At 47.5% G+C, this 25,960-nt stretch overlaps 1 protein-coding gene across 3 annotated transcripts in view; it reads right to left on the minus strand.

The window, feature by feature from the left end:
* Positions 1-3,122: 3,122 nt before the first annotated feature.
* LOC137147810 (dual specificity protein phosphatase 22-A-like) overlaps positions 3,123-25,960 on the minus strand; it is a 41,352-nt gene continuing 18,514 nt past the window's right edge. For all 3 annotated transcript variants that reach the window (XM_067540199.1, XM_067540198.1, XM_067540197.1), the window contains 3 exons: positions 16,435-16,509; positions 15,712-15,883; positions 3,123-9,320 (listed from right to left, as the gene is read on the minus strand). In XM_067540199.1, the coding sequence (XP_067396300.1) occupies positions 9,117-9,320; positions 15,712-15,883; positions 16,435-16,509 (451 nt within the window). In that variant the 3' untranslated portion in view covers positions 3,123-9,116. The remainder of the gene's footprint in view (positions 9,321-15,711; positions 15,884-16,434; positions 16,510-25,960) is intronic.

Consider the following 25,960-nt stretch of genomic DNA (forward strand, 5'->3'; position numbering starts at 1 on the left):
TCCGAGAAGGTGAAAACAGACGCACTGCCCCCGCCCCTTCCCTGCATTTATTAAACAGCAGGGGGAGGGTCTGCGCCATCCCGCCTCCGCCAGGGCTGGCAGCCAATGGACAGCGGCGGAAAGCCTTCAGCTAGTCAATGGGAAAAGGACAGAATCGAGCGCTTTCTGCTAAGCGCTTTCTTTTCCGAGAAATCACCGGGGGCAGCGCGCTGCGCTAGGCGCGTGCCCGGCGCTGCCGCTTGTCCTGGCCTGGATCGACGTTCCATTCCCGGGTCAACGTTCTGTCCCCGGGTCAACGTTCCATCCCCCTTGGAACTCGCACGGGTCAACGTTCCATCCCCCCCCCGGGAGCCCGCCCGGGTCAACGTTCCATCCTCCCCGAGAGCTCGCTCGGGTCAACGTTCCATCCTCCCCGGGAGCTCGCCCCTGCCCCGCCCCACGGAGCGCAGGGTGCCGATGCCGAGCTGCAGCCAGCATGGTCCTACCCTCCCCTTCCCATCAGGATCCTTCCCCTCTCCCCCTGGCCGCTAGGGATCCCAGCCTGCCCGTCGTTCCCAGTCCTTTTCCCGGAGGTGTCACGCTGATCCCTCCCTTTGCAAGGCTGCCTGAGAACAGGAAGGGTGAGGGGGGCAGCGGCTGGGGCGGTTGGTTTCTGATTCTGCAACGCTGCTCAGTCTCCTGCAGCCGAGTGAGGGGGCTGGAGCTCGGGAGGGGATTTCTCGTCGAAACCCAAGCTTTGCTGGAATCTGCCCCCGCTTTGCATTATGACTGGGGATTTCCTGGAGCGGGTCCAGACCCAGTGTGTCTCTGTGGCGCCCTGGACAGCAGGTTGGCTCTCCGGCGCTCTCTCTGTCCCCCTTTGAATTACAGCTCAGCTGCACCGTTAACTTAGCACCTCAAATTTGCTGACTCCAGTTCAAACAATGAGATGGGAAAGATAGGACACCCAGAGCCATCAGCGAGGCAGGTTAACATGGCGGAAGGGAAATTAGACTGTAAATTGGCTGATTTAAAACACAGACGTTTCTTCTGGTTAGCTCCAGCAGCAGCACTGGGACAATTTTTTCTCCAGAATGCAACAACAGCTCAAGAGAAAAGATCCGAAGCTCCACTATGTGAATCCTTTGAAATTGAAGCCAGACAAATCCCACAGGGATATTCTGTAGCAAGTGATCCTGCACTGACTGGAGAATGGACTGCACATGAACCAATACATCCCTAATTTCCAGGATTTATAGGCACTATTAAAATGCTACATTTGTACAGCATGTCCCAGGGAATTCCAAAGATGTACAACCTCCAGAGCATTGATTATAATCAGTGGACTATAAGGCCTCAATCTTGGATATCTTTTCACCAGCTTTATTGTCTTTCCTGTAGGTACTGCACCACTGGCACATATAAATAAAATATAATTCTAAGAGATCATCAGCAAGTAAAATAAATATATGCAGTATGCGTAAAATAGCCTTATACGCAGGTGGGTGGATAATGTAGATAGCTAAATCTGGAAGTGTAGCTTGCTATTGGTGGATACTTTGGAAACACTAGAATTGCTTGCTGGTTATAAAGTATATTTGGAAAGAAAGAAAGTATTGATCTTGTAAAACCAAGATTCACTAGATCCAGTTTCTTTTAGATAATCTGAAGAGTTTAATAACAGTGATACTCAGACCACAGTGATTCAGGAGCCAAATTAGTGATCAACATTACCCGAAAGCATCACGGTCATGTGAATTCATTGTTTCATTTACTATAGTACTATTCATATTTTAACAATATGAGAAGGGAAATATTTTGTTTTATATAGATAGATATAATGCAAGTTGATAACTTAATAGGTTAATAACATAGCAAAAGCATTCTGATTGGTTAATAACTTAGATTGGTTAATAGTGTTTTAATATCATGTGCAGCAAAGAGCCCCAGGAGAGACACATTAAAGAGCCACTTGGACTGGTCTATATAACATTTAGGGATTAAGGATCCAATTCTATGAAGTCACTAGAAACTGAGGGTACTCAGCACTGCACAGGACGCCATCACCCTATATCTGAAAAGGATTCTCAGGAATTAGATGACCTGAAATCCAAACTTGTGATTTCTGATTTGGAAAAATAAATTAAGCCTGGAAAATGTCATTTTGTGAATGACTGTTTTGCCAGTGTCTCTCCTTTTGGTCTCCATTCCACGTGTAGAGCTGAACAGAAAATTCTTTATCAAAGTGAACAGCCTTTCCATGTTTTATCTGGAATAAAAATGTGCCAGGATGTTTTGCATGTAGATTAGTTGTGGTAACAGAGACAAGAGGACTTCTGCTTCCTGATTTTAGACATTTGTTTTTTGGGCTGCCAAATTAAATATAGAGACATAAGGTGGATGAGGTAATATCTTTTTGATCAATTTCTGTTGGTGAGAGGAGAGCTTTCAAGCCACACAGAGCTCTTCTTCAGGTCTGGGAAAGAAACTCCCAGCATCACAGCACAATGCATGGTGGGACAGATTTTTTAGCATAGGTCGTGAGCACGTTATAAGGGAACATTCAAGATAGAGTGGCTGGTTAACTCCTCTGCAGTCATAGGACAAAAAGAGGAGGCTGATACACTGCATACAGATTATATGCATGCTTTTTGGAAGAAGAAATATGTGTACATCTCATTGTGGCTAACCCTTAGAGATGACATCGCCACCCACAAGGGGAGTGTATGGAGCTACCCACATAAACAATATAATAAAAATTAGGACTTACGTTCCAGAACCACGGTTGTAATTTATGACTTAAATCACAACCTTACTCTTTAAAGTGTCTTTAAATACCCACACATGAAGGATGATCCATGTCCTCTGGGAAATTTGGGGAGTAACTATAAAAAAAAATCTTAGGGGTCAGATTCAGCTATGTGGATTATTATTAATTTAGTGGGAAAGTATTTGTTCACTTGGGGCCTGATCCTGGAAACACACTCACAAGTAGTCCCTTTGCCTTCCTTGGGAGATGAGATGTTCAACAACTCGTACAAAAGGCAAACCACCATCACTCAGGTCTGTACGTACTTTGCAAACATAAAAAAGTATAAATAGACTTTTCTTTTTCCAAAACAGCGACAACCTTTTGTTACCTTGTAAAATGAGCTTTATTTTACCAAATCTACCTGTCTGTCTTTCCCACGTCCAACACAGCAAGACGCTGAGCCTCTGGAATCATGACGAAATCCAATCCTGCTGTATGCTGAAGGAATTCCATTGAAGCCAGTGACCTGTTTCTGCTGTCGTGATCTCATGTACTCCCATGGAAATCAGCAATAACTCCTCTGAAGTCAGTGGGGTTGCATATATAACAAAGCCATGTAAGTGAGATCAGAAACGGGCCCGAAGGAGTTGCATTGGTGCATGTCAAGACTGAATTTGGGCGCAAAGCATTAGTGAGCTTTTCAGCTTGCCATATGAACAATTCACCATTCAAATCATCCCTAAGCAATAGAGAACTTCCATAGATCACTGTAAATTTTTCTTACTAATAACAGAACTTTATTATTATTTATATGACAGTGGCATCTAGGAGTCCCAGTCCCATTGTGCTAGCTGGTGTACAAACAGACTAGAAGACAGTCCTCTCCCCAAAGAACTTACAATCTAAAACACAAGACAAACAGAAATAGACCCACAATTCAATTCTGTTCCCCACAATTCAATTCTGTTCCCACCCTGGTGTAAATCAGGAGTAACCCCACTGAACTCAATGGAATTACATAAGCACAAAACCCGGGATAGGCCAGATCAGAATCAGGCACTTTATACTGTTGTGGGGACCTAACTGAGGCAGTAATAAGTGAACGGTGAGTCTAGGAAGAAGTTACAGAGCTACTGACTATCAAACAATAACCGCCCTGAAAGTTCTTTGGAGATTTTTCAAAATCTCATTCCGCATATTTCCTTTCCGGTAACACTTGCTCAGATCGCCCGATTACATATTAACATTCTGAAGCTTATTATGTCTGAAACCAAAATGCATTTACTCAGGAAATACTCCACGGCATTCCCATCAGTAGTTGGCAACGGCCATACAAAACTAGCTAAACAAGTTTCTGTGCAAACGGAACTGCCATATATTTCTTTTAAGGGAGCTCTTTCCGCATGTGAAAATAACCTACCAGTGCTGGACCTTTATTTTTATATTGTGTGACTTCCAAATGTGCAACAGACACCACACAAAGAATACAGTTAATAAATGTACAGAAATAAAATACAGGGGTGGCAATTTGGGGAATCTGACGATGGACAATTTGTGAATTCTGGCTGATGTTATGAAAATTGCTAAATGGTGGAATACCTCGGCGGATGTGGAGTCAACCTGTTGCTGCTAGGACTGTGTGTCATATGCAACATAATGACCCCGAAACATGGTGAGCACCCTCGATGCCCATTGAAGTAAATGGAAGTACACAAGCACCTCACTGGATCAGTCCCACAGATTTTGATTTTCAGAAGTGCTGAAGCATCCACAGCTACCGTAAACTTCAACAGAGCTGTGGATGCTCAGCGCTTCTGAAATTCAGGCACATAATCTTCATTCTGAAAATTGCCAGGCCACAGCCTGCATCCAATGCTCCTTGTATATATAGTAACACCTCTGACTGCACCCAGATTAGCGAGAGATGGGGTGGGCAAGGTAATCTCTTTTACTGGACCCGAGCTCCGTGTAGCATGAAAGCGTGTCTCTTCCCACCAACAGAAGTGGGTCCAACAAAAGAGATTGCCTCACCCACTTTTCCTCTCTCATATCCCGGGATCAACACTGCTACAACAACACTGCACACATCAGTGTAGAGAGGTACTCCAGGCTGCTTTGCTTTGGAAAATCTTTGCTAGAAAGAACTATTAGATCCAGTAACTATATTGGGTAAAACACCCCCCCATCTCCTGAGCGTGCGCACACAAGCATATTTCCCTACTCATAGGTGGTAAAATTCTGATTCATGACCCGTTCAGCATACTGGACCCTGACAGATGAGTAGATAAGGCTTGGACTGACTTAGTTAGTGTCCTTCTACCTAGGCAAAAAAGCAATGTGTATACATGAGAAATTGTGCAGGATATTGTTTGTTGTTGGACACAGTGCAATCTGAGAACCTGGGTTTCTGCGGGGTTAGAAGTACTCCCCTCGACTCTTTGCATGTGACAGTGGTTTTTTTTAAATGTGAGACAGTCGTTTCATTACATGATAACCGCTTGGATATCCTTTGTAACTTGTGACATTGACCCCATAAGTCAAATCGGTAAGTCTAGGGAGAAGGTAAGTCTCACGGTAAGTCTAGGGAGAAGGAAGTGTATTCTGAATCACACAACCTGCAACTCGCAATAGTTTGGAACTTCTGACCATTCCTTTATCAAAAGAGTTCAGTGATACAGACGCATACAAATGTCTAAAATGGCAATGGTTCAGCAGTTTGCTTCAGGCTTGCCCGTGGGAGTTTGTAACACCTATTGCACATGTAATCTCTGCTTATCACATATCTACTATAACTTCCTATTAATACCAGAGAAACCGACTCTCTTCTCTTTTCCTATACACAAGCTCCATTGTCCGCTTCCTAAAATGTTAACCAAGTTACTAGATGCAATGCCTATGAGATTGTTTGACTTCCTCTCAATCCATTTAATTAAGAGCATTTAGGATGGTTAATTGTTAAGGGTGCTTTCCCAGCTACAGCATGCTGCAGGTTTTGTTTTTGGTGTTTTCAGCTTGCATTCAGGCTCCCATTTTGAATACTAGAAAGACAAGAAGAAGATAAAGGGTCTTTTTCCTGCTTTAAGGGGAAGAAAAACTCCACCAATTTCTTCTCCAAAATCTTAATTTGTATGAGAAAAAATGATATGGCTCTTTTGAAATAATTTGATTTTGATTGTGGGTCTCTGAAAGGATACGCACAGCGTGACATCAGGCAATAAAGCCTATGTCCCCCATTCATCCCCAGACTCCGTTGACATCGGTGAAGTTATGCCAGGAATTAATTAGGCCATAGCAAAGGTGAAGAACAGGAATCCCCAATGCATAATGACTCTCATTTTTATTCTAATGTTGATCTATGAAGTCATCTACCATTTTGTCACACTCGGAACATTCCAGCGCCCAAAACCAACAATAAACTGAACTATTAGAAATATTTTGAACAACTTTGTGCCTAAAAATAGATTGCAGATAACAGATCATTCTGAGAAGCCAAGCAGGCTATTTACAGTACTTTTTTTAGTCAAAGACAAAAGTCAATCTTATAGATTTTAAATATTTTGGATGCTATGACAGTGAGGGTCCTATAAATTCTTGGGCAGATGGATGGATGGAAATTATCTCTGGGTTTTAAATCAATACATAAAACAAGTAGTTTGTCTTTATCGGTGAAACAGAACAACTAATAAACAAGGGCCGATTATATTTTAGAGCAAGGTTTCTATAAAATATCCCAAGCCATTTTTCCCTTAATCTTATTTAGGATCATAATCATTGAGGGACATTTCATGCTTGCTCCTGCAGCTCTTACTCAGAAAAACTCTGAGGCTGCAATTCAGGAAAGGTCTTTGCCCATGCCAAATTTCAAACACACGAGTTAGTCCATTTAAGTCACTGGGAGTGCTCGACTGCTTAAAGCTAGTCACTTCCTTAAGTATCTTGCTGAATGATTGACTGGAGGGTCAGGTCCCCTCAGGCTGAATACAATCACTGTTCTCTACCGGATTTTTAAAAGTTTTTAATAACATTGGGCCTGATTCTCATTTCCACTAAACCCACTTCACACCACCCTGGCAGTGTAAAAGGAACCTTTCAAGTGGCTGAGAACCAACTAAAATCGCACCCCCTTTACTACTTTTAATGTCATTTTAAAGCCCCTTTGCACTGCCAGAGCTGTGCAAAGGGGTCTTGGTGCACATGAGAACCTGGCCCTACCTGTGTGTAAAAAAACAAACAAACAAATCAGTGAACTGAGTTGCTGGCACTGGGCTGACAACTTCTGCCAGCTACACACTCTGTTTAGCCACACACCAAAAGCCGCACAGCCAGCGACACTGCAATCTTCTCCGACTCTACCCCCAGAAATGTCGCTTTATCTTTCTCTTGCTCAGCAACTTCTTGTTTGCGTGAACTGGCTGCTTTGAGACCAATCTTGTTTAACTGTCAGACAAGACAGGCAAATGATAACGCCTCGATCTCTTCCTAGGCTCCACCCGGTTAAAAGCACAGACATCCCACGCTGTTACTTTTTACACTGTCATCGTTATACAACTGCGGTCAAAACATTCAACAACCTCCATACAAATATATCAGCGGTGGGGGGAGATGGGGCAAGAAGCTGATGGAGCTACGCCAAGATATGCCAGTTGAGAATGTGCTGTTAAGCCTTCATCGTAGACTGGATTTGATGTTGGCCTATGTGATCAAATTCTCAGCATTACAGTTATTAAAAAAATTTAAAAAAGCACAGTTCAGAAAGGATTTTGCACAGTTCATGTATCGGGCACAAGTGAAAGACCCATGACGAGGAATTTTTAGAGTGGGTCTGAGCCACAGGTCTGAAGGGGGGAAAACCCAGGAGAGAAAGGACTTCTTTGGGGTGGTCCAGTGAGGAGAGATACGAGGGAACTGATCATCACAAGAAAATGTAGTCTGGACAAGAGGAAAAGACTCCTACCATAAACTCCACCAGTAGTCACATCCCCCAGGGCAATGAGTTATGCAACCCTTACATATGCTGGTTAGCATTTACTCACGGGAGCAAACTCATTGGAGCCAAGCAATTGTGCAATCCAGCCCTAAGTAAGCAGTGGAAGCCCGTTGCTTGAGTCGTTTAAAACAGGGCTGCACCAAGCAACAGGGAATGTGCATTCGCAAAGGCAGGGTGAGTGGAAAAGATGGGCTAATGGGCCTTTTCTAGCTCCAGTTTCTGTGACTCTGGGGCATATGTGTGAGAGGCATGGGACTGATTACTGAAGAAAGCAACAGCAGTGTGTTTGCAACTATCCTGCCATTGCAGGAGGTGGATTTTAGAGAGCTTTCTTTCCCTAACACCAAACTGGCTCTCTGCACTCCAAGCTTCCTTCTTGTGAGATGGGCAGATGCCTCATCAGGCTCTGATCGGCACCTCTGTAGTGTAAGGTCAATCTTAGAAGAGAAGTGACCATGACTAGAACAGGGAGTGAAGTCTGTCTATCTGCTGTGCTGTGCGTGGCATAAAATGGAGAGCAGCACTGAACAGGAGCTGTGTCTGATTTGAGAGATCCTGGCCCAAAATTCAGTCGACTCCAAGGTTGTATTGGCCCTCCATGTCCAACAACTGAAAAGATAATGGTATTTATCACACCTGTAATAACAGGAAAACCAGAGGCCAAGGTGATGAAGTCCCAGCAGGCAGAAAGACCTCTTAGGAAGGAGTTTCAAAAGTTATCACACATCCTCTTACTGAAACATGATGGCTGGTTGTTTTCTAACACCCTGATGGCAAGCTGTGGGCCAAATCTACTGGGGGAGTAAATAGCTGCAACTCTTGACTTCAGTGGATTGATGCCTGATTACCCCAGCAGTGAATTTGGCTCTGTCTGTAGCTGACAGCATGCCTTTCATTCCAGTGCAGCCCTACAACAAAGCAAAGTTGGATCATAAAGCTAAAGATCTGCCGAGCAGAGAACTCACCCTTCGTGTGCGCAACAGTGCTAGAAGTTTCACGGTAAAAGGTTTAGTCCAGCTCAGTAACGTTAATAAATTCGCTTCCATAGGCTCTTCCATCAGAGGGTATCAAAGCACCTTCACAGACATTAATTAGTGAAGCTACTTGACACTCGGGTACACGCGAGGTTTAACAGATGGTTACACTGAGGCACAGAGAGATCAAGTGATTTGCCTGGATTCACATTTTGAGTCAGTAGCAAAGCTGGGGTAGAACCCAGGAGTCCTGATTGCAATCCAGCTCTAACCACTAGATAACATTGCTTGACATAGCATATTTTAGAAGTTAGCATTCAATTTGCTTTCCACCCTAGCCATAAACATCAAAGTTATTCTTCATCAAAAGATGAGCGCAGTGCAGAATCTATCCTCATTGTGGAGTTAGCTGTCCTTTTTTTAATCAGTTCATCCATCTGTTGCTCCTGGTACCATAGGCATTGTAGGGAAGGGGGTAATTCGGTGGTGGGGAGTTGATCCAGCGATTCTCCCTTCTTCCAAGCTGCTGTTCTCTCTGTTTCCCCTCCTGCTCAGTGATTAAGCGCTGCAGCTCTTCTTGGTCATGAAACGGGTTCTTGCCATACTCTCGTCGAACCCAAGCCCGGTACTGCCAAGAGAAAATTAAAATGAGCTGTGAAGGCCATTGATAAGGTGCAAAATGCCTCTGCTTAACTTTAGCCCTACACCAGAAACCTACACCAGATAAAGATCCAGATACAACAGGCAATCAGAATGATTGGGCAGCAGAAGGAAACCATGACTTGTTCCAATGCACGCTGCAAGTGCAATTATAATGAATCTTTGCTTTCCATGACATTCTGGGGGGAAAAAGATTATAGGAGGACTTCACACTATGGTGGCTGGATGTCCATCATCCTACAGCATTTAAAGGGCCCAATGTGCAGAATTTTGCACATACCATTGTGCACCTAATTTGTGTCTGCAACTGCTGAATTTACTTGTGCAAGCTACTAACTGCACACACAAATAGCTAGACACAAAACTGGACATAGGCACCTGCAGTTATCCAGTGTGTGCACACAGCAATGGTGATGGCACTTGCTCGTTAGGTGTGCAATTACATATGCACTTTTGGACATGCACAACTGTGGAAATCAGGCCCACCGTGATTAGATACTAAACGTGTAATTAAGTTAATGAGGGAAGCCATAACCCTTTTTCTTTTCTTCTGTAGCATCCTTCATACAAACTGGTGTAAAACTAAAAGCAAAAACTTGCTTTTTACTGCAAGGTGCCCAAAATACTTTAAGTACTTTAAGCAATAATGAACAATGGACAGCCTGTGATATAAATTGTAGAGAACAATGGTGCAAAACCTTTGCTTGGGGAATAAATTAAAGCCTTCATTCCCAAGGCCATATGCAGCAGGAAACATAAAGAAGAAGAGAGATGTTGTCAGATGAGAGGTGAAAAAAGATTATGAGTAGACAAGGTGGTAAGGATACAGGGAGGCTACAACAAGCTGTTGGAGCTGCAGGGGAGAAGGTTCTTAAGCCAACAGTGGTTCCATTAAGAGCAGATTGGATTTTTCCACCTCTCAGAGGCTGTTTCCTGTATTTGCAAGCCCGTTAAGAGAAATTCCACCTCTAAAGAGAAGCGACACCCTCTTTTACTAGCACCGTATGCTGGACAAAGAGTGGCAAGAGAAATGCTTCCAAGTTCCAGTGAATCGTGTGACATACAGCTTGGTAAACAGAATGGTGCCACTGTTGGAAAATGTAACACTCGCTCGCATGCTTGCTGCCTCTTTGTCATGAATGACAGTGCAACGGGGTTATTTACTCCTTGTTGCCTAGACGTTATCCTTGTTCCTAGTGCAGCTGAATTACGATAAACAAACACTTCACATTTTTATTTGACGATGACTCCCGGAATAACGGGCGTCACTGCAGTACGTCACCAACACAAGTCAGTTCTTGCCCATCCTTCTATCAGATTTTGTAGCACATTCTTCCGTCTGATTTCTCATCAGTGTCTCCAGGCCCTGCTAATGTCTAGCTGGGTTTAAGGTCAGTGGGGTGTGGGCTGAGATTGTGGGGTTGTCTGAAAGTGAAACAGTGCTAATATGAATCTTCATGAGACACACACACACACCATCTCCCTTCCCAGCGTGCTGCCGCATGAAGCAGGAAGAGCCTTATCCTCTGGGAGTTATCCCTGGGGGTACAGATAGAAGGAGGAGGCCAGCTGCACGGTCAGCAAACTTATGGTCAACTGTCCATTAAGGGGGTTTCTTGCCCCTTCCTCTGAAATAGCTGGTGCTGGCCACTGCCATAGACAGGATAATGGACTAGATGGAGCATTTTGGTCTGACAAGTATGGCTATTCCTATGTTCCCCACATACTCTCTGAAACGCCTCATGCTAACTTGATTGTAACCTGTTCGGGGTAGGTACTGTCTCTTTGCACAGGGCCCTAGCCTCTAGATGTTACCATGGTACAAATAATCATCCTACATCAAGCCTTTTAGTTGATGCCGCAAAAAACGTGGGGTCACGACTGGGAGCGCCTGGGAAGGGACGTGGCCGTGACTGGGTCTTGGTCTCAAGTGTGGGGCACAATAAGAAAAAATGTGAGAGCCACTCCTTTGCAGCCTTTCTCAGCCTGTGACTAGGGGAATCCCTTGCTAGGTGTCCCCTCTCTTCTCTGTAGCAGCAGACGTTGTCCCACGCTGAGCCATGCCTGGTAGCACTAGCGTTTCAGTGGGTGGTGACTTCCACTGAAATCCGGGGGCTTTCCAGTGGGGATTTCTGCCATTCCAGTTTTAATCACTTACCAGGCCCAAAGGCGACAGAACTCACTGTATCGAACGTGCACTCGGTGCCTTGAATCAGGAAGACATTCAACATTTTGTGAAGGGTGGAGACATGACTATATTGGCCATCGGCCAAAAGGCCAGGCCTGATTTCCTTGCTAGAAAACAACTGGGGGGGAACTGGCATCTCAAAATGCAGCCGAGCAGGATATCCTGCATGCTTATTCAGTGCAAAGAGAACACTGCCCTGAAACAGTATGGACCTCAGTCCCCTCTTTGCACTGGTAGAACCCCGTTGGCTGCCCTTCAGTTACTCCTGATTTACCCCACTCTGAGGGTAGAATCAGGCTTGGTGTCCTTGTCACAAGCTTTTCTGCACAGAGGTTTCCATGGGTCCTGGTGAAACTAGATCTTGGAAAGAGTCTGCTATGCATCCCGTTCAGATCAGGTCACCAAGGGTTTGCACTCCACGTGACTCATCCCACAGCGGCAATCTGCGCTGCTCACTAAAAGACGGGTTGCTGGATGGGCCACTGACGGACTGGAGAGGGCGCTAGGACAGTGCATTGCAAGGCGACTTGCATTATCGGCTTGCACAGTTGCTTCCTGCCAAGAGGAAATGCCCAGAAAGAAATTCACTTGCCATCCCTGCCTTAAACTGAGCTCTGAAAGAATGTCGGGATTAACCCTTTGATGGCCTAATCCTGTGAGATGCTGAGCCCCCGTTGCTCCCATTGGCTAGGACTGGAGAGGGAGGGGGCTCAGCACCGCCCAGGCCGGTGCCTGGGTTTGCAGAGCAGGTCGCTGCTGGGCGTACCCAGCTGTTCTTGGCACCGAGGCGTTGTGCATGTTACAGTCCCTGGTCTCTCAATGTACAGAGCGGCTCATTGTCCCGAGGAACCTTTCCAGTCACTGCTCCTGGGAAGATAATCCAGGACGGGGAGAGGGTGCACCACCAGCCTGCTGCAGCCAGACAGCCCCACATTTCCACTCCCTGCCTAGCCCCTCGGCTGTCTCTGATCTCCCGAAAGGGGCAAGTGAGAACCAGCTATCAAGAGCCAGCCTGCATAGCTGACAATTGTATGGGCTGCCAAGTGTTTGTTTAACCTGGCACAGGGGTGGACCTCCTGAGGTCCCTTCCAAGTCTAATATCCCATGATGAAGTGCAATTCTTCCAGCATGGGCCAAGCTGCCCTTCACATCTCACAGCTGGCCCTTGATTCAGGACCACATTTATCCCATCACTTGAGGCAGCTGGGTCTGTCCCACTGAACACGGGATGAGAGGCATGACCCAGGGCATCTGCCAGAATAAAAGACTCCTATCCAGGGGTATTCTCGGGTCTGGGGTTCCCGGGGCCAGTGGGAGCTCAGCTGTATCATGCAGCTTTGTGGCAGGGAAGGGAAATCAATGGATTTACAAATACTTCCTGTGCACGCTGGTGCATAGATCAACATCAGTACCTGTCTGGGAACAGGCCACTCCTCTGTTATTGCAGTCAGAAGATAAGGCAGCATGTGTCTAAAGGATATGGGGGCCCACAGGATGAGAGGCAGCATGGTGCAGTGAGTAGGACGTTAGACCAGGAGTAGTTCTACATCACAAAATCAAGGTGTGATTGCAGCATGGGTGGTCATACGCATGTCAGCTCTTACCTAGCTGGTACGAGGAACAGTAACAGCAAAGATCCAGCAGCACGGGCTCCACACTTGCCATTGTCAATGAGTCAACAGTGTGCCCTTATTGACAAGAAGGCGAACGGCTTATTGGGCTGCATTAGTAGGAGCATTGCCGGCAGATCGAGCGCGGTGATTATTCCCCTCTATTCGGCTCTGGTGAGGCCACATCTGGAGTAGTCTGCCCAGTTTGGGGTCTTCCACTACAGAAAGGATGTGAACAAACTGGAAAGAGTCCAGTGGAGGGCAACAAAAATGACTGGGGTTTGCACACATGGCTTGTTGAGCAGAGATTGAGGGAACTGGGCTTGTTTAGTCGGCAGAACAGAAGAGTGAAAAGGGATTTGATTGTAGTCTTTAACTACCTGAAAGGGGGTTCCAGGGAGGACGGAGCTAGGCTGTTCTCAGTGGTGGCAGATGACAGAACTAGGAGCAATGGTCTCAGGTTGCAGTGGGGGAGGTCTAGGTTGGATATTAGGAAAAACTTTGTCACTAGGAGGGTGGTGAAGCACTGGAATGGGTTACCTAGGGAGGTGGGGGAATCTCCATCCTTAGAGGTTTTTAAGGTGCAGCTTGACAAAGCCCTGGCTGGGATGATTTAGTTGGGGTTGGTCCTGCTTTGAGCAGGGGGTTGGACTAGATGACTTCCTGAGGTCCCTTCCAACCCTAAATTCTATGATTCTATGATCTTCTTACAGGCATGTGATTCACTGAGATTCTCACCATTCTTTTTTAAAACACTTCTAGCCAAAATGTGACCCGAGTGTGAGCAAAGGACTCAGAAAGCCAGAGGCAAAGAACAAGCATGCAAAATGGATTTTTTTTTTTTTTTTTTTTAAATCCCATGATTTTTGGGGTGGGGCTGCCCCATGATTTTTTAACACTGGGGATTTAGTTCAGTGGAACCTGCCTGACAGCAGTGTCCAAACGGCCCTCTCTGCTGCGCTGCCTGCCTGATGTCCGGGCCAGCGCTGTTCACAGAGGGGGAAGCCCCACAGGGAATCTCCAGGGCATGGTATATTTTGTAATTTGTTTGACATTTTTCTGGAGAAGTTTCTGCAGGCTGGTGACTGTCAGGCTGCTGCTTATCATGTGACACAGCAGCCCCTTCCAGCTGGAGTTTGCTCAGAAAGCCTGACCTCGCCCATAAGAACAACAGGCCCGGAAAGGAAATAACAAGGCACCAGTCCACACATAGCCCAGGACTCAATGAGACATTCTGAGCTGTGTCACACACTGGCTCCTTTGGATGAGAGAAAAAAATCCCCTCCAGAGACCCTGGGGCTCGGAATGGAACAGATGATGCCTGAGTTACAACCTGTCACAAAACTAAGGACCGCTCCGTGGAGCATCTTGGTGATGCTGGCATGGGACGTTTTGCCTATGTGGGTGGGGAGGCGGGTGGAATAGCTCCGGGGGCACTGAGGGGGGCAGGGTTGGAAGAGACGTTTATTAAACACTCCAAGAGGTGCCCCATGCACTGCTGCCTGCAGGTGCTAGCAGGTGTCCAAGGAGGGGCAACACTGGTTACCCGATCCCCACCCTTTTCTGCCCTGTCCTGACTCCTTTGGGGGTAAAGCACCACTGCCAGCATTGGCCAACTTCGCCCTTCTTTGCACCGAGCTGGCTGCATATCCTCACCCTCTGCTTCTCAGGAGCTCAAAGGGGTTCCAGAAGCAGAAGAACTATGCAGATGTCATCGTCTTTACCCAGGACATCCCATGTTCTGACTTCTAGGATTTGTTTAGCTTAATCTTAGCCTAGCCCCAAAAGACCCTTCTCTTTAACTGGACACATCCGGGCTCAGCCGGTGATTGTGCTTTCCTTATGCCTGATCCTCTGCTTTGTTCACTGGCGGTCAGGTTTCTTAATTAAAATTTGTGTGTGTCCTTTTGGTGCTTCCGAAAATGGGAGACTTGCTTGCAAATGAAGCCATGCGTAGATCTACACATGATCCAAGCTTCCAAAGCAGCACACTTCTGCCTTGCAGTAACCTGCTCAAGCACTCACCAGCAATTTGTTGCTCTCCAGAAGGTTTAGTGTCTTCCCTGGGATTATCACTCATCATCCATCCTGGAATACCCACCAGTGTCTCGTGTTTCACCGGCCAGTCTCACAAACAATTACAGAACCAAATTTTCACCCAGTCTTTAATGCACCTGCAAAATTTGCAGACACTTTTTTTTTTTGCATGCATGCATGCATAAAACAAACAAAATCCTCAGGCAACAAGCAGCAGGTTCAACCCTCAACCTGCGCAAGCATTTGGCATTTGCATGATCAGTTACCTATTTTATGCATGCAAAACAGATGTGCCTGCAAATGTTGCTGACACAGACAAAGGGCCCTCTGAAAATTTGGCCCCAATGGTTCCTGATTTATTTTGGATGCCGAGACATAATGACATTGCAGCTTAATATCACCACACAACATGCAACCACCAGCGCACCACACCAGTAAAATGGGAACGTCTGAGTGTCATGGGCTACGATCGCTTTGTCCCATGGGTAAGTGCAAGCCCACGAGCAAGGAGAGGAAGGACGTACCTCCCTGAGCAGAGTCATCTCGTACTCCTGCAGCTGCTGCTGGAAGCCAAAGTTGGGGCTAACGTAGGAGCGGACGACCTTGGTGGCAGCCAGACACTCCTCCCAGCTGAGGTCAGTCACAGTCATGAGGTAAGCCACCAGGATGGTGGTGCTGCGGGACACGCCAGCCAGGCTGTCATAGCAGGAGGATTGGAAAAAAAAGAAAAGCGCGTGGAGCCATGGTGCACTCAGATGGGAGAGCCCCAGGCACGCCCACGGGAGGAGCAGCCCCAATTCAGCGGCCTGGCTAGAAGAACGTGGGGTGCATAAATCCACTCTGTGAAAGAGACGAAGTGCGTGCAGAAATCTGGTCCCCCTGCTTCAGGGGAGCCTCTTTCGAGCGTGTTTTTCCTATCGAGAGCCCTCCTTAGTCCAGTGGATAGGAAACTGCACGCGACCTGGTTCCCAGCTCTACTACTGACCTGCTGGGGGACCTTGGGCAAGATGCTTCCATCCTCTGAGCATCTCTTTCCCCTCCCACCACTAAACTGTCTTGTCTATTTAGATTGCAAGCTCTTCAAGGCAGGGCCTGTCTCTCCCCTGTGTGAGTGTGCAGCACCTGGCACAAGGGGGCCCTGATCTCATTGGGGCCTTTGGGTGCCACCGTAGCATTAACGGACCTTTTGATAACAAAGAAAAACACAGGGACCACAAGCAAATGGGGCAATTTCCAACAACACTGACCAATGAATGAGGCAGCCTCCCCCACGGAGCCGGCATTCATGAATGAACTTGATGCTGTCCTTAAAATGCTGTATCCTAGGCGAGAAAGCAAACAGCGAGATTAGGCAGGGGTCACCCAAGTTTATCAAGCATGTCGTTCCGGCTCAGACCGTTTCCAGAGAAACTGCACCGTCCTGACTCTCCGGACAAGTCACTGAGCGATTCTTAGGGCAGGAGACATTTCACCAGTAGCAATTTCTTTATCTTGTCGAGGGAGGGGTCACAATACCCTCACAGAGACTAGGAACGTAAGTGGGAAGATCTAGGTGGCGACTGGCAGGGGACCAAGAGCCTCATTAGTAGATCTGCAGAGTGAAAAATATAGGGAAAGAGCTGATCTCCATGTGGACGGAAGGAAGTGACCTGTGTCAAGATCTCTTGGGATTTCCTCCTTGGCATGCTGCAAAGAGATGCAGAGCCATGCCCTACATAGAACCTGCACGGCCTCTTTGGGGAGGAGGTTGAGGCCAGGGTGTGTCAGCCAGGCGACCTCTCAGACGTCCACGCTGCTGTGTCTGCTACAGAAACCTGCTCCACAAAACACGTGCCGGTTCCAGCAGCAGAGAGGGGAGTTCGTCTCAAAGGAGAGAGCCGTACGAGGCCAGCTTCCTCCTCGGTGTAACTTCATGGCCTTTGGAGGAGTTACACTATTGATCGGTTGCTCCAGGGAGGAATTTGGCCCCGTAACGCCATCTGAATGCCAACTCCATCTAGGTCCCCATAGATCCAAAAGTGACAGAGGGGTCCAAGGGAGCGAAGAAGGGGGCCCATTCAGGAACAGGGCTTTGTCACGGGATCATGCTGCTCCCCTGTAGTTTCCTCATACCTGTGGGTCGCTGAGCCCTCCCTATGTCCAGGTGCCTGCTTTAGATGTTTCCCTTCCTTCTCCCAGGCACCAGAAAGGGAACGGGATTCCCCCATGGGACCCAGGGCCGGCTCCTTTCTACAGGGAGGTGCAATAAAGAGAGCTGCCACGTGGCGTGCTGGGGCATGGAAGATGCTGCTTTTACCGATTCGTTTTGAAGCACGGCCCTGCTTGACCTGGCGAGTTAGCACAGGCCAGGGGAGCGCTGCTGCCAGCAATAATAAAAAGACTGCATCTGGATAGCCGGTTCGGTACCCAAAGCGATGCTGGAGACTCCCCACAACACTGCCTGGGAGAGGTGTCAAATTAACGCCTTTGTGCCATTGGGAAACGGAGACATAGAGGGCTCCACATTAGTTAGCCCCCCAGCACATCAGGGTTAGAACCCGGACTCTCTGGCTCAATACACTGGCCCATAGTCCTCCCCTAAGGAAGGATGGTTTTGGGGACGAGACACTGGATTGGAACTCCAGTCCCCAGCTCAACCAAGGCCTTCCTGAGTGACCTCAGCCAAGTTGCTTCACCTCTCTGTACCTCAGTTTCCCCATCTGTAAAATGGGAGATAACGATACTGACCTTCTCCATAAAGCGCTTTGAGATGCGCTGATGACAGGTGCTAGAGAAGAGCTAGGTATTATTATTATTATGAGGAAAGATTAAAAAACGGAGCATGTTTAGTCTTGAGAAAAGAAGACGGAGGAGGGGGACCTGATAACAGTCTTCAGATATGTTAAAGGCTGTTATAGAGAAGACGGGGATCACTTGTTCTCCACGTCCACTGAAGGTAGGACAAGAAGTCATTGGCTTAACCTGCAGCAAGTGGAACTGAACTAAGATATTAGGAACAGCTTTCTAATGATCAGGGGTGGGTAACGCTCTGGAACAGGCTTCCTAGGGAGGTTGTGGAATCTCCGTCGTTGGAGGTTTTTAAGAACAGGTTGGACAAACCCCTGTCAGGGGTGGTCTAGGTTTACTTGGTCCTGCCTCCGCTCAGGGGGTTGGACTTGATGACCTCTCAAGGTCCCTTCCAGCCCGACATTTCTAGGATTCTATGACTTCTCTGATTGTCTGTACGATGGGGATAATCCTGGTTCCTTCCTCCCACCTCGTCTATTTCGACTGGCAGGGACCGTTCCTTACAGAGCTCAGCTCTCAGTTGGAGAATACAGGGGTTTCCCTAATACACGTGATAACAACAACTCCATGCAAGCCAGTGATCTGTTACAAGATGTAAAGGAGGGGTGTTACGTTGATGCAGATAATAAACATCCCTCCATGCCCTTCGTCATGGTCAGTAGGTGCCGATATAAATGTCGCTCTGCTAAATCCCATCAAAGACAAAGGGCATTTCAAGAATAATGACAGGGCACAAACCTTTGTGCTCCTCCTCCTAAATCAGTGTTTACAGTCTCTGTTTCCTCGTTATTAGCTGGCCCAGATGCTGCCGCTTAGCCAAGGAAGTGATGGCTGAATTCTGAAGACATTTTTTCCCCATTAAAAGAACAAAGCAGCCATTTTCAATCCAAAAGGGGGGCGATAACTTTGGGGTGATGATAGGTCAGGGGAGAAACAGCAGAGAAAGCTCACGCCAGGGTGAGCAGGTGTGCAGAGGTGAAGGGGTCCAGATTAGCTGTTCATTTCTATACCCCTTGCTCTCCCTGCCGAATTCTTTGGGATCAGTTCAGATCTGGTGTGGGTGGGTGCAACTCTGAAGGCAGGGAGGCACCTTTGGGTGACTTGGATGGACGCTGGAAAGGCGTTTGGTCCAGGCTTGCTTGGAAGCCATAGGGCTGGGCCAGGACAACAGCCAGGGGAAGATGTTGGGGAGATCCTGGAGGATTCCTGCCCTCTGCACAGATACACTGGGCCAGATTCTGGCTTCAGTTATACCTGGACTAACGCTATGAATGTCAATAGAGTTACCCCAGACTTACGCCAGCGTGTGCCAGAGATCAGAATCCGATCTCTTCTCTGTGCTGTACCATCTCAGCCCTCCTTGGCTCTGCAGAGCTCCTTGCTACATGTGAACCATTAACAAAAGATCTAAGAAAAACAAAGCAAGCCTAGGTTTGGCAACCAGCCAGTCTGGCATGAGGCCACTTCCAGCCAAGGAGACATTAACCCTTTGCGTGTGTGGCAGCAGAATGCTTCCTTTGTCACCACCCAAGTGAATTAGTGATCTATTAAATAAGTCCAACATTTCTCCTGGAACAGGACCCTTGGAGCATAGATAAGGGCTATTGTTATTGTGGGAACAAAGTTAAGCCATCAGGACCGCCTTTCCTTCTTTCCCTCCCTTCTCTCACCACACTTGCTTTCTCAGACACCATCCTGACTTCCTCAGCCTTCTCATAATAAGGGTGGGGATGTTCTCCCACAGCCTTCCTGATTTCTCAGAAATTAAGACAAGATTAGATGGATTGCCCGAAGACACAGCGGAGCAGTTCCCCAGCAATCAGGAGGGTGGCTTTTCTCTGCAGAACGCCCGACTCATTCTACACTGGTACTGGAGAGCTTCCTGTGTGACGGCAGGCGTGGGCGTCCGGACTGCTGGGTTCTAATCCTGGCTCGGGGGATGTGACCAATCTTTTCCAGCTCTAACTTCTCTGCTAAGAAGGGATGCTGCTGCCCACCTGCTGGGAGAACGCAGTTCAGACACCGTGTAAGACACCAGCCGAAGACAATGTTTGAAATGACAGCAGATGCTTTAGTTGCACAAAGCTGAGAGAGAGACTGCTCTCTGCTAAAGGTTTTTATACCACGCTCATCACCGTGGTACCTGAGCGTCTTCCAGCAGTGCATTAAGCAACGTGTCTACACACCTGTCCCATGTTACTTTTTCTCTCATCTTCTCCCCAGAGGGAGAAGTGTGTGCTGTGAAGTGTCTTGTTTTGGTTGGGTTTGTTTTAATACAAATATACCTATTTCTGTGTGTTTACATTAGAGAAGGCTGCTCAAAGAAATGTGCCTGGCATTTGAATGGAAAGTGGTGAGATTTGGGATGGTCCTGGAAGAGTTCATTCCAGTCTCGGGCCGCCCCCGGAGAAAGGACATCTCTGCACAGAGGAGCTTTCCCCCTATTGCTGAGAGCTCCATTGTGCTTGAGGAGCATAGGCGTGCGCAGCACATTTCATTAGGGTGTGCACCCAGGGAATTTTCATTAGGGTGTGCACCCAGCGGTGTCAAACTCAATTCCACCGGCGGGCCACATTTGAATTACACGCCGGCGGAATTCTCTCCGCGTCCTCATCTCCGCCGCGAAATATCGCGAGGAACGATATTCCGGCAGCAGATCACGGCGTGTTCCCATCCGCCACAAAATCTCGCCGCTCCTTCTTCCTCCTGTCTTGCCGTCCGCCGGAAAATCTCTCACGCCCTCCACTCTTTCAGCGGAAGATGGAGCCGCGGGACGCATCAAAAAGGGCCGTATGTTTGACACCCCTGCATTAGGGTGTGCCTGGGCCATAGCAGTCAAACATGGTCTTGGAGCATGTCCTAGAGCTTTAGATGGTCTTGTTAGACACCCTGGGTGCAGGCCATGGAGCACTTTGAAGATAAGGACCAGGACTTTGCAATTGGTTTGAAATGGGAAGAGAAACCAATGCAGAGAAAGGAGAGTTGGCTTTGATGTGCTCAAAGCCCTAATCCTATGGGGTTTATAACAGGCTCTTCCAGCCTCTCTCGCAGCGAAGGCAGTCAGCTCTTTAGCACACTTTCTTTCTTTCTTTCTCTGGACTGAGATGCAGATGCAGGCTGGTTAAAAGTGAGCTGCAAACGTCCCGAGTCCCACTGGGCTTGTAACAAAAGCTTATCCCCATGCAGATTTCCAGTCCCCTTCTTGACTCGTGGCAGGTAGAGTCTTTCTGCTTTTCGGAACATAGGAGTAGCCGCATCAGATCAAACTGCTGGTCCATCTGCTGTGGCATCCTCCTGCCAGGAATGGCCAATTCTTGATGCATCAGGCGTGGGGGAGAAAAAAACCCCAACATCCTATAATGCATCTGGCCAGTTGGGCAGTGCTATATTTTGTAGAGAATACCCATAATGCATCTGGCCAGTGCTATATTTTGTAAAGAATACCCATAATGCATCTAGCTAGTTGGGCAAGACTGTACGTGAGAGACAAGTGTCCTTAACACCCGCACCGACAAATAGCGAGTAATCTGCAGCATGAGGTTTATCAGCTTTACAATAATAAGGCTTTGCATTTTATAACACTAAGGAGATATAGTGGGTAAGAAAAAACATGGCAGTGGCTTGGTGTTTAACTATGTCCCATGAACCAGCTGGTAGAGCATTCCTTGGAATTTAACCCCTTGTTCACTAGAGCTAACCCTTGTAGCTAAATCTCCCAATCCCCATTCAGCAGCTGGGTAAACTAAAAGGCAAAAAGTTTAAGTGTGTTTTCCTTTAGAGTCGGCAACAAGGTCTAGGAATAGGAATAGGTCTCCTGACTCCAGTCCCTTGCTCTAGTCACTGGACCCTGGCACAGATAGATATGTTAAAATGCCTCCAGGGACCGTGAATTTCTTAGACTGATGAAACACAGTGAGCCAAATCCAGAAATTCTCAATCAGTTTTTACATAGGCAGGCCTCTCCTCCGCTGTCTTACAATCCTATCCAACATCAGACGGAAGAGGCAATGAAGGAGAAGAGAGAAGGATACAGCTTGCAAGAAAAGGCATTCAACAACTTCCAAAAGACTTCTGGATGGTCGAGGGTTGAAACAACGCAGCTGCACTAGATTGCTGAAGTGCTGCATGTGGTCAGCCCACCAGCAGGAATGTGGGAACTGGACACTTAAGGAGGACCGTGAGAGATGACCCAGAGGGTTTGAGTTTGAGCGTTACAGAAGAACATTCAAAATTAGCTGGATCACCAAAGCTAGGAATGATGAGGTGAGGAGAAGTATGAATTTTTAAAGAGCCCAATTACTTGAGACCCTAGGAAGTCAATCACATCTTTCTGTAGACTCGCTGATTGCAGAGTGACCTGACTGCACCACTCAGGCTGAGGCAAGGCAAACCAGGAAGAGGGAGAAAGAGAGCCAGCTACGTTGGAAACATCACCAGACAGACTGGTATCCAAAGGAGAGTGGAAGTTTTATAACTCTGCTGCAACTGCGAAAGATGGATTGTGGTGGTGGACAACGTCCATACTGGATGTGTCACTTGAAGAAGAACAATCCCATCCAGGGACCCATTGCTTTCATGTTATGGGAAAGAGACAAACGGAGAGACATGTCCATTTTCACTCTGTCCTTCACCATTCTGAAGTCCTCAATCAGTTCCTCTCTAGCGCCTCTTGACTTGCTATGTAGTTCTCCCCTTGCTTTCTCTCATATAGAAATGAATTGACGGCTTTGTAAATTATCATCAACTGTCAGATCTTCTCTTTCATTTCCATCCCAGACACCTTTGTGTTCCTGACACAACCCTTAGATAACCCCCCATTTTCTCCACATCCCCCTAAACATCCCACCTGTCACAGCCATTCACCACCATCCTTCCAGCCAAAGGCGACTCAGAAAGTTTCCCTTTGGAGCTGACATTTTAATCAGCCATGAGAGGGAACTGAGGGCTTGTCTACACTTACCTTGGAGATTCAGTGGCAGTAGACAGGAGTTAAGCAAACTACACAAAAAAACTTGCAAAACTCCCGTTGACTTCTGTGCTTCTGTTCTGCGCGCCGTCTTCACTGCACTGCGCCGATGGGAACCGCGTTCCTGTTGATACAGTGCTACGACACTTGTGAAGGTGGTCTTAATATGTCAATTTCTGGATTGATTGAGTGGGTCTTCACTGACCACTCAGTCGATCCAGAGAAGTCGATCTGACGGCGGCTATGGCAACTTTCAAGTCATTTACAGAGTGTCCTGGGAGATTGAAGTGCTCTCCAACTGGTTTATGGATGTTTCTATTTTTTATGTCTGATTTGTGTCCATTTACTCTTTTGCGTAGTGACAGTCCGGTTTGGCCAATGTACAAGGCAGAGGGGCATTGCTGGCACATGATGGCATATATTACATTAGTAGATGTGCAGGTGAATGAGCTCTTTATGGCGTGGCTGATGTGGTTAGGACCTGTGATGCTGTCACTAGAGTTGATGTGTGAGCAGAACTGGCAACGAGGTTTGTTGTAGGGGTATGTTCCTGGGTTAGTGTTCTTCTTGTCTGGTGTACGGTTGCTGGTGAATATTTGCTTCAGGTTGGGTGGCTGTCTATAAGCAAGGAGAGAGAACTAAGCTTGTTTAGTCTGCAGAAGAGAAGAATGAGGTGGGATTTGATAGCAGCCTTTAACTACCTGAAAGGGGGTTCCAGGGAGGATGGAGCTGGGCTGTTCTCAGTGGTAGTAGATGACAGATCTAGAAGCAATGGTCTCAAGGTGCAGTGGGGGAGGTCTAGGTGGGATATTAGGAAAAGCTTTTTCCCTAGGAGGGTGGTGAAGCACTGGAATGGGTTACCTAGGGAGGGGGTGGAATCTCCATCTTAGAGGTTTTTAAGGTGTGGCTTGACAAAGCCCTGGTTGGGTTGATTTAGTTGGGGTTGGTCCTGCTTTGAACAGGAGGCTGGACTAGATGACCTCCTGAGGTCCCTTCCAACCCTAATCTTCTATGATTCTATGAATCATGGCCATCCCATGGAGCACAGATTCCTTCTTGACATGCAGGTCATTATGAGATGCCACAGTCTCCTCTCTTAGAAATCCTTTGTAAGTTCACCCGCATTGTGAAATCTATGGTATAAAGCAATGGACTGAAAATAGTTCCTTGAACAACTCTTCCTTCCTGTAGTCATTTTGTGTAGACGTCACAAATGCAAAAAAAAAAAAAAATGAGAAAAAAAATTCTGATCTTGCTGAGGAAGGGTTTTCTTGTAAAGTTGCTCTTTCCATTCAGTGGGAATATGAGCAAGCAGAATTACTAGGCTGGGTCATGGCTCTTTCTCCGAAAGAAGCACTTTCCAATGAAATACTAGCACCTCTCCAAATACCCAGGGACAAAGCTTCCAAAGCGGCCTCTGAACGTGCGCACACACACTTCTGGGCACTCAGAGCTTCAGGTGTGCACGTGCAAGTGGCATTTCTACATGGGAAATGGGCTAGTGAGATGATGTCGGACTGGTGTCAGGGGGCAACTCGATACTATTTGTACATGGAAATCTGAGCGTTGGAGCACCCAAAGGTAGGGGTGTCCCAGAACAGAAGGGTTGCAATTTAGATGTTGTGGAGAGGCCACTTTGATGGTACCACACCAAAGGTTGACCAATGTGCTCAGGAGGCCTAGGGAAGAGAAGTCACAACCCCCATCTCCAAACACACAGCCCTCTGGCCGCAGCTGGGTTTTGTGGCCCGTGAAATCCACAAGTGAGGGGTCACCATCATGGATGGCCCTGAATTTAACAAGGATCCAGTAGGCTCTGGCGTGCACTGATGGACCCGGGAGAGAGAAAATCCACTGCACCCCCCACAAGACACAAACACACACACACTCCATCCCGGCCATGGGGGCGGGAGGAGCGGAAGAAAGCAGGATGAGAAGGAGCGAAGCAAGATAGAAGGGATTTGTGGGTGGGGAGAGGATGAGGAAAGGAGAGAGTCCCCCTCCTAAAGACGGGCCTGCACGGTGGCGGAGAGAATTAAACAGAGACCCGTGACCTGGTCTCATGGAGTCCAACCCACTACAGGGCAGCAGCAGCCACAACCTACAACCCCCAGCCACACCGCAAGGCAGCAAAGGCAGCCGCGGCAAGGTACACGGGCTTCTTTGTCGCCTGCAGAAAATCACTCCTCCGCTCCGTCCCCCAGGGGTTATAACGCCACAGCAATTCCTAGAAGCCGGGCTCCAGAGTGGCTGGAGGTCCCCTAGGCTCCCTCCCTTCAGGGGACGCCGCACAAGAGCATTCCCAGCGTTGCAGCACAAGGGAGGAGCTGTAACCAGCTCTGCCCCCAGCCCCGTATGTTACGTGGGAAGAGGGATCTGCAGTGTGGAAGCAGCTGCATGAACCGCAGGCCATGGGGGAAGTCTGCTAAATCTGCCAGGCCGGCTGAGGACAATCATGCTGCGTACAGAAGCAGTAGCACCTCAGCAAAACTTAATATTGCAGAGTACAGCACAGTGTGCCAAGGTGACAGGATTCTTGAAAGAGCCCCAACTGTACATGCAAATATACATAGACGCAGAGATCACCATGCCTAGCTCTACCATTTCTTCAGTAGATCTCAGAGCACTTTGCAAAAGAGGTCAGTATCATCATTCCCATTTTACAGATGGGGAAACTGAGGCACGGAGAGGGGCAATGTCTTGCCCAAAGTCATGTGCCGGAGCCAGGAATGGAAGCCAGTCCAGTGGTCTACCCCCTCCACCACTGCCTCTCATTGTAGCTATCTGTGTATATACACACACACAAATAGACCTGGTCAACATGTATGTGTACAACAATGGTTGTATGAAGAGTCCAATAAAAGATATTACTTTATCCACTTTGTCTCTCAGGTGTCCAAGGGGGTATTTTCTTTTTCTAAAATGACCTTTTTTCAGAAACAACATTTTTGACAAAAAGATTGTCTACTTGGTCAGAATTTGCGGGAGGGGAGGAATTGTGTAAAATGTTGTGAATGTTG

This window comes from Emydura macquarii, unplaced genomic scaffold (genome assembly GCF_026122565.2).
Source record: "Emydura macquarii macquarii isolate MOO-44397 ecotype Brisbane River unplaced genomic scaffold, CSIRO-AGI_Emac_v2 contig_561, whole genome shotgun sequence".
Classification (NCBI taxonomy): Eukaryota; Metazoa; Chordata; order Testudines; family Chelidae; genus Emydura; species Emydura macquarii.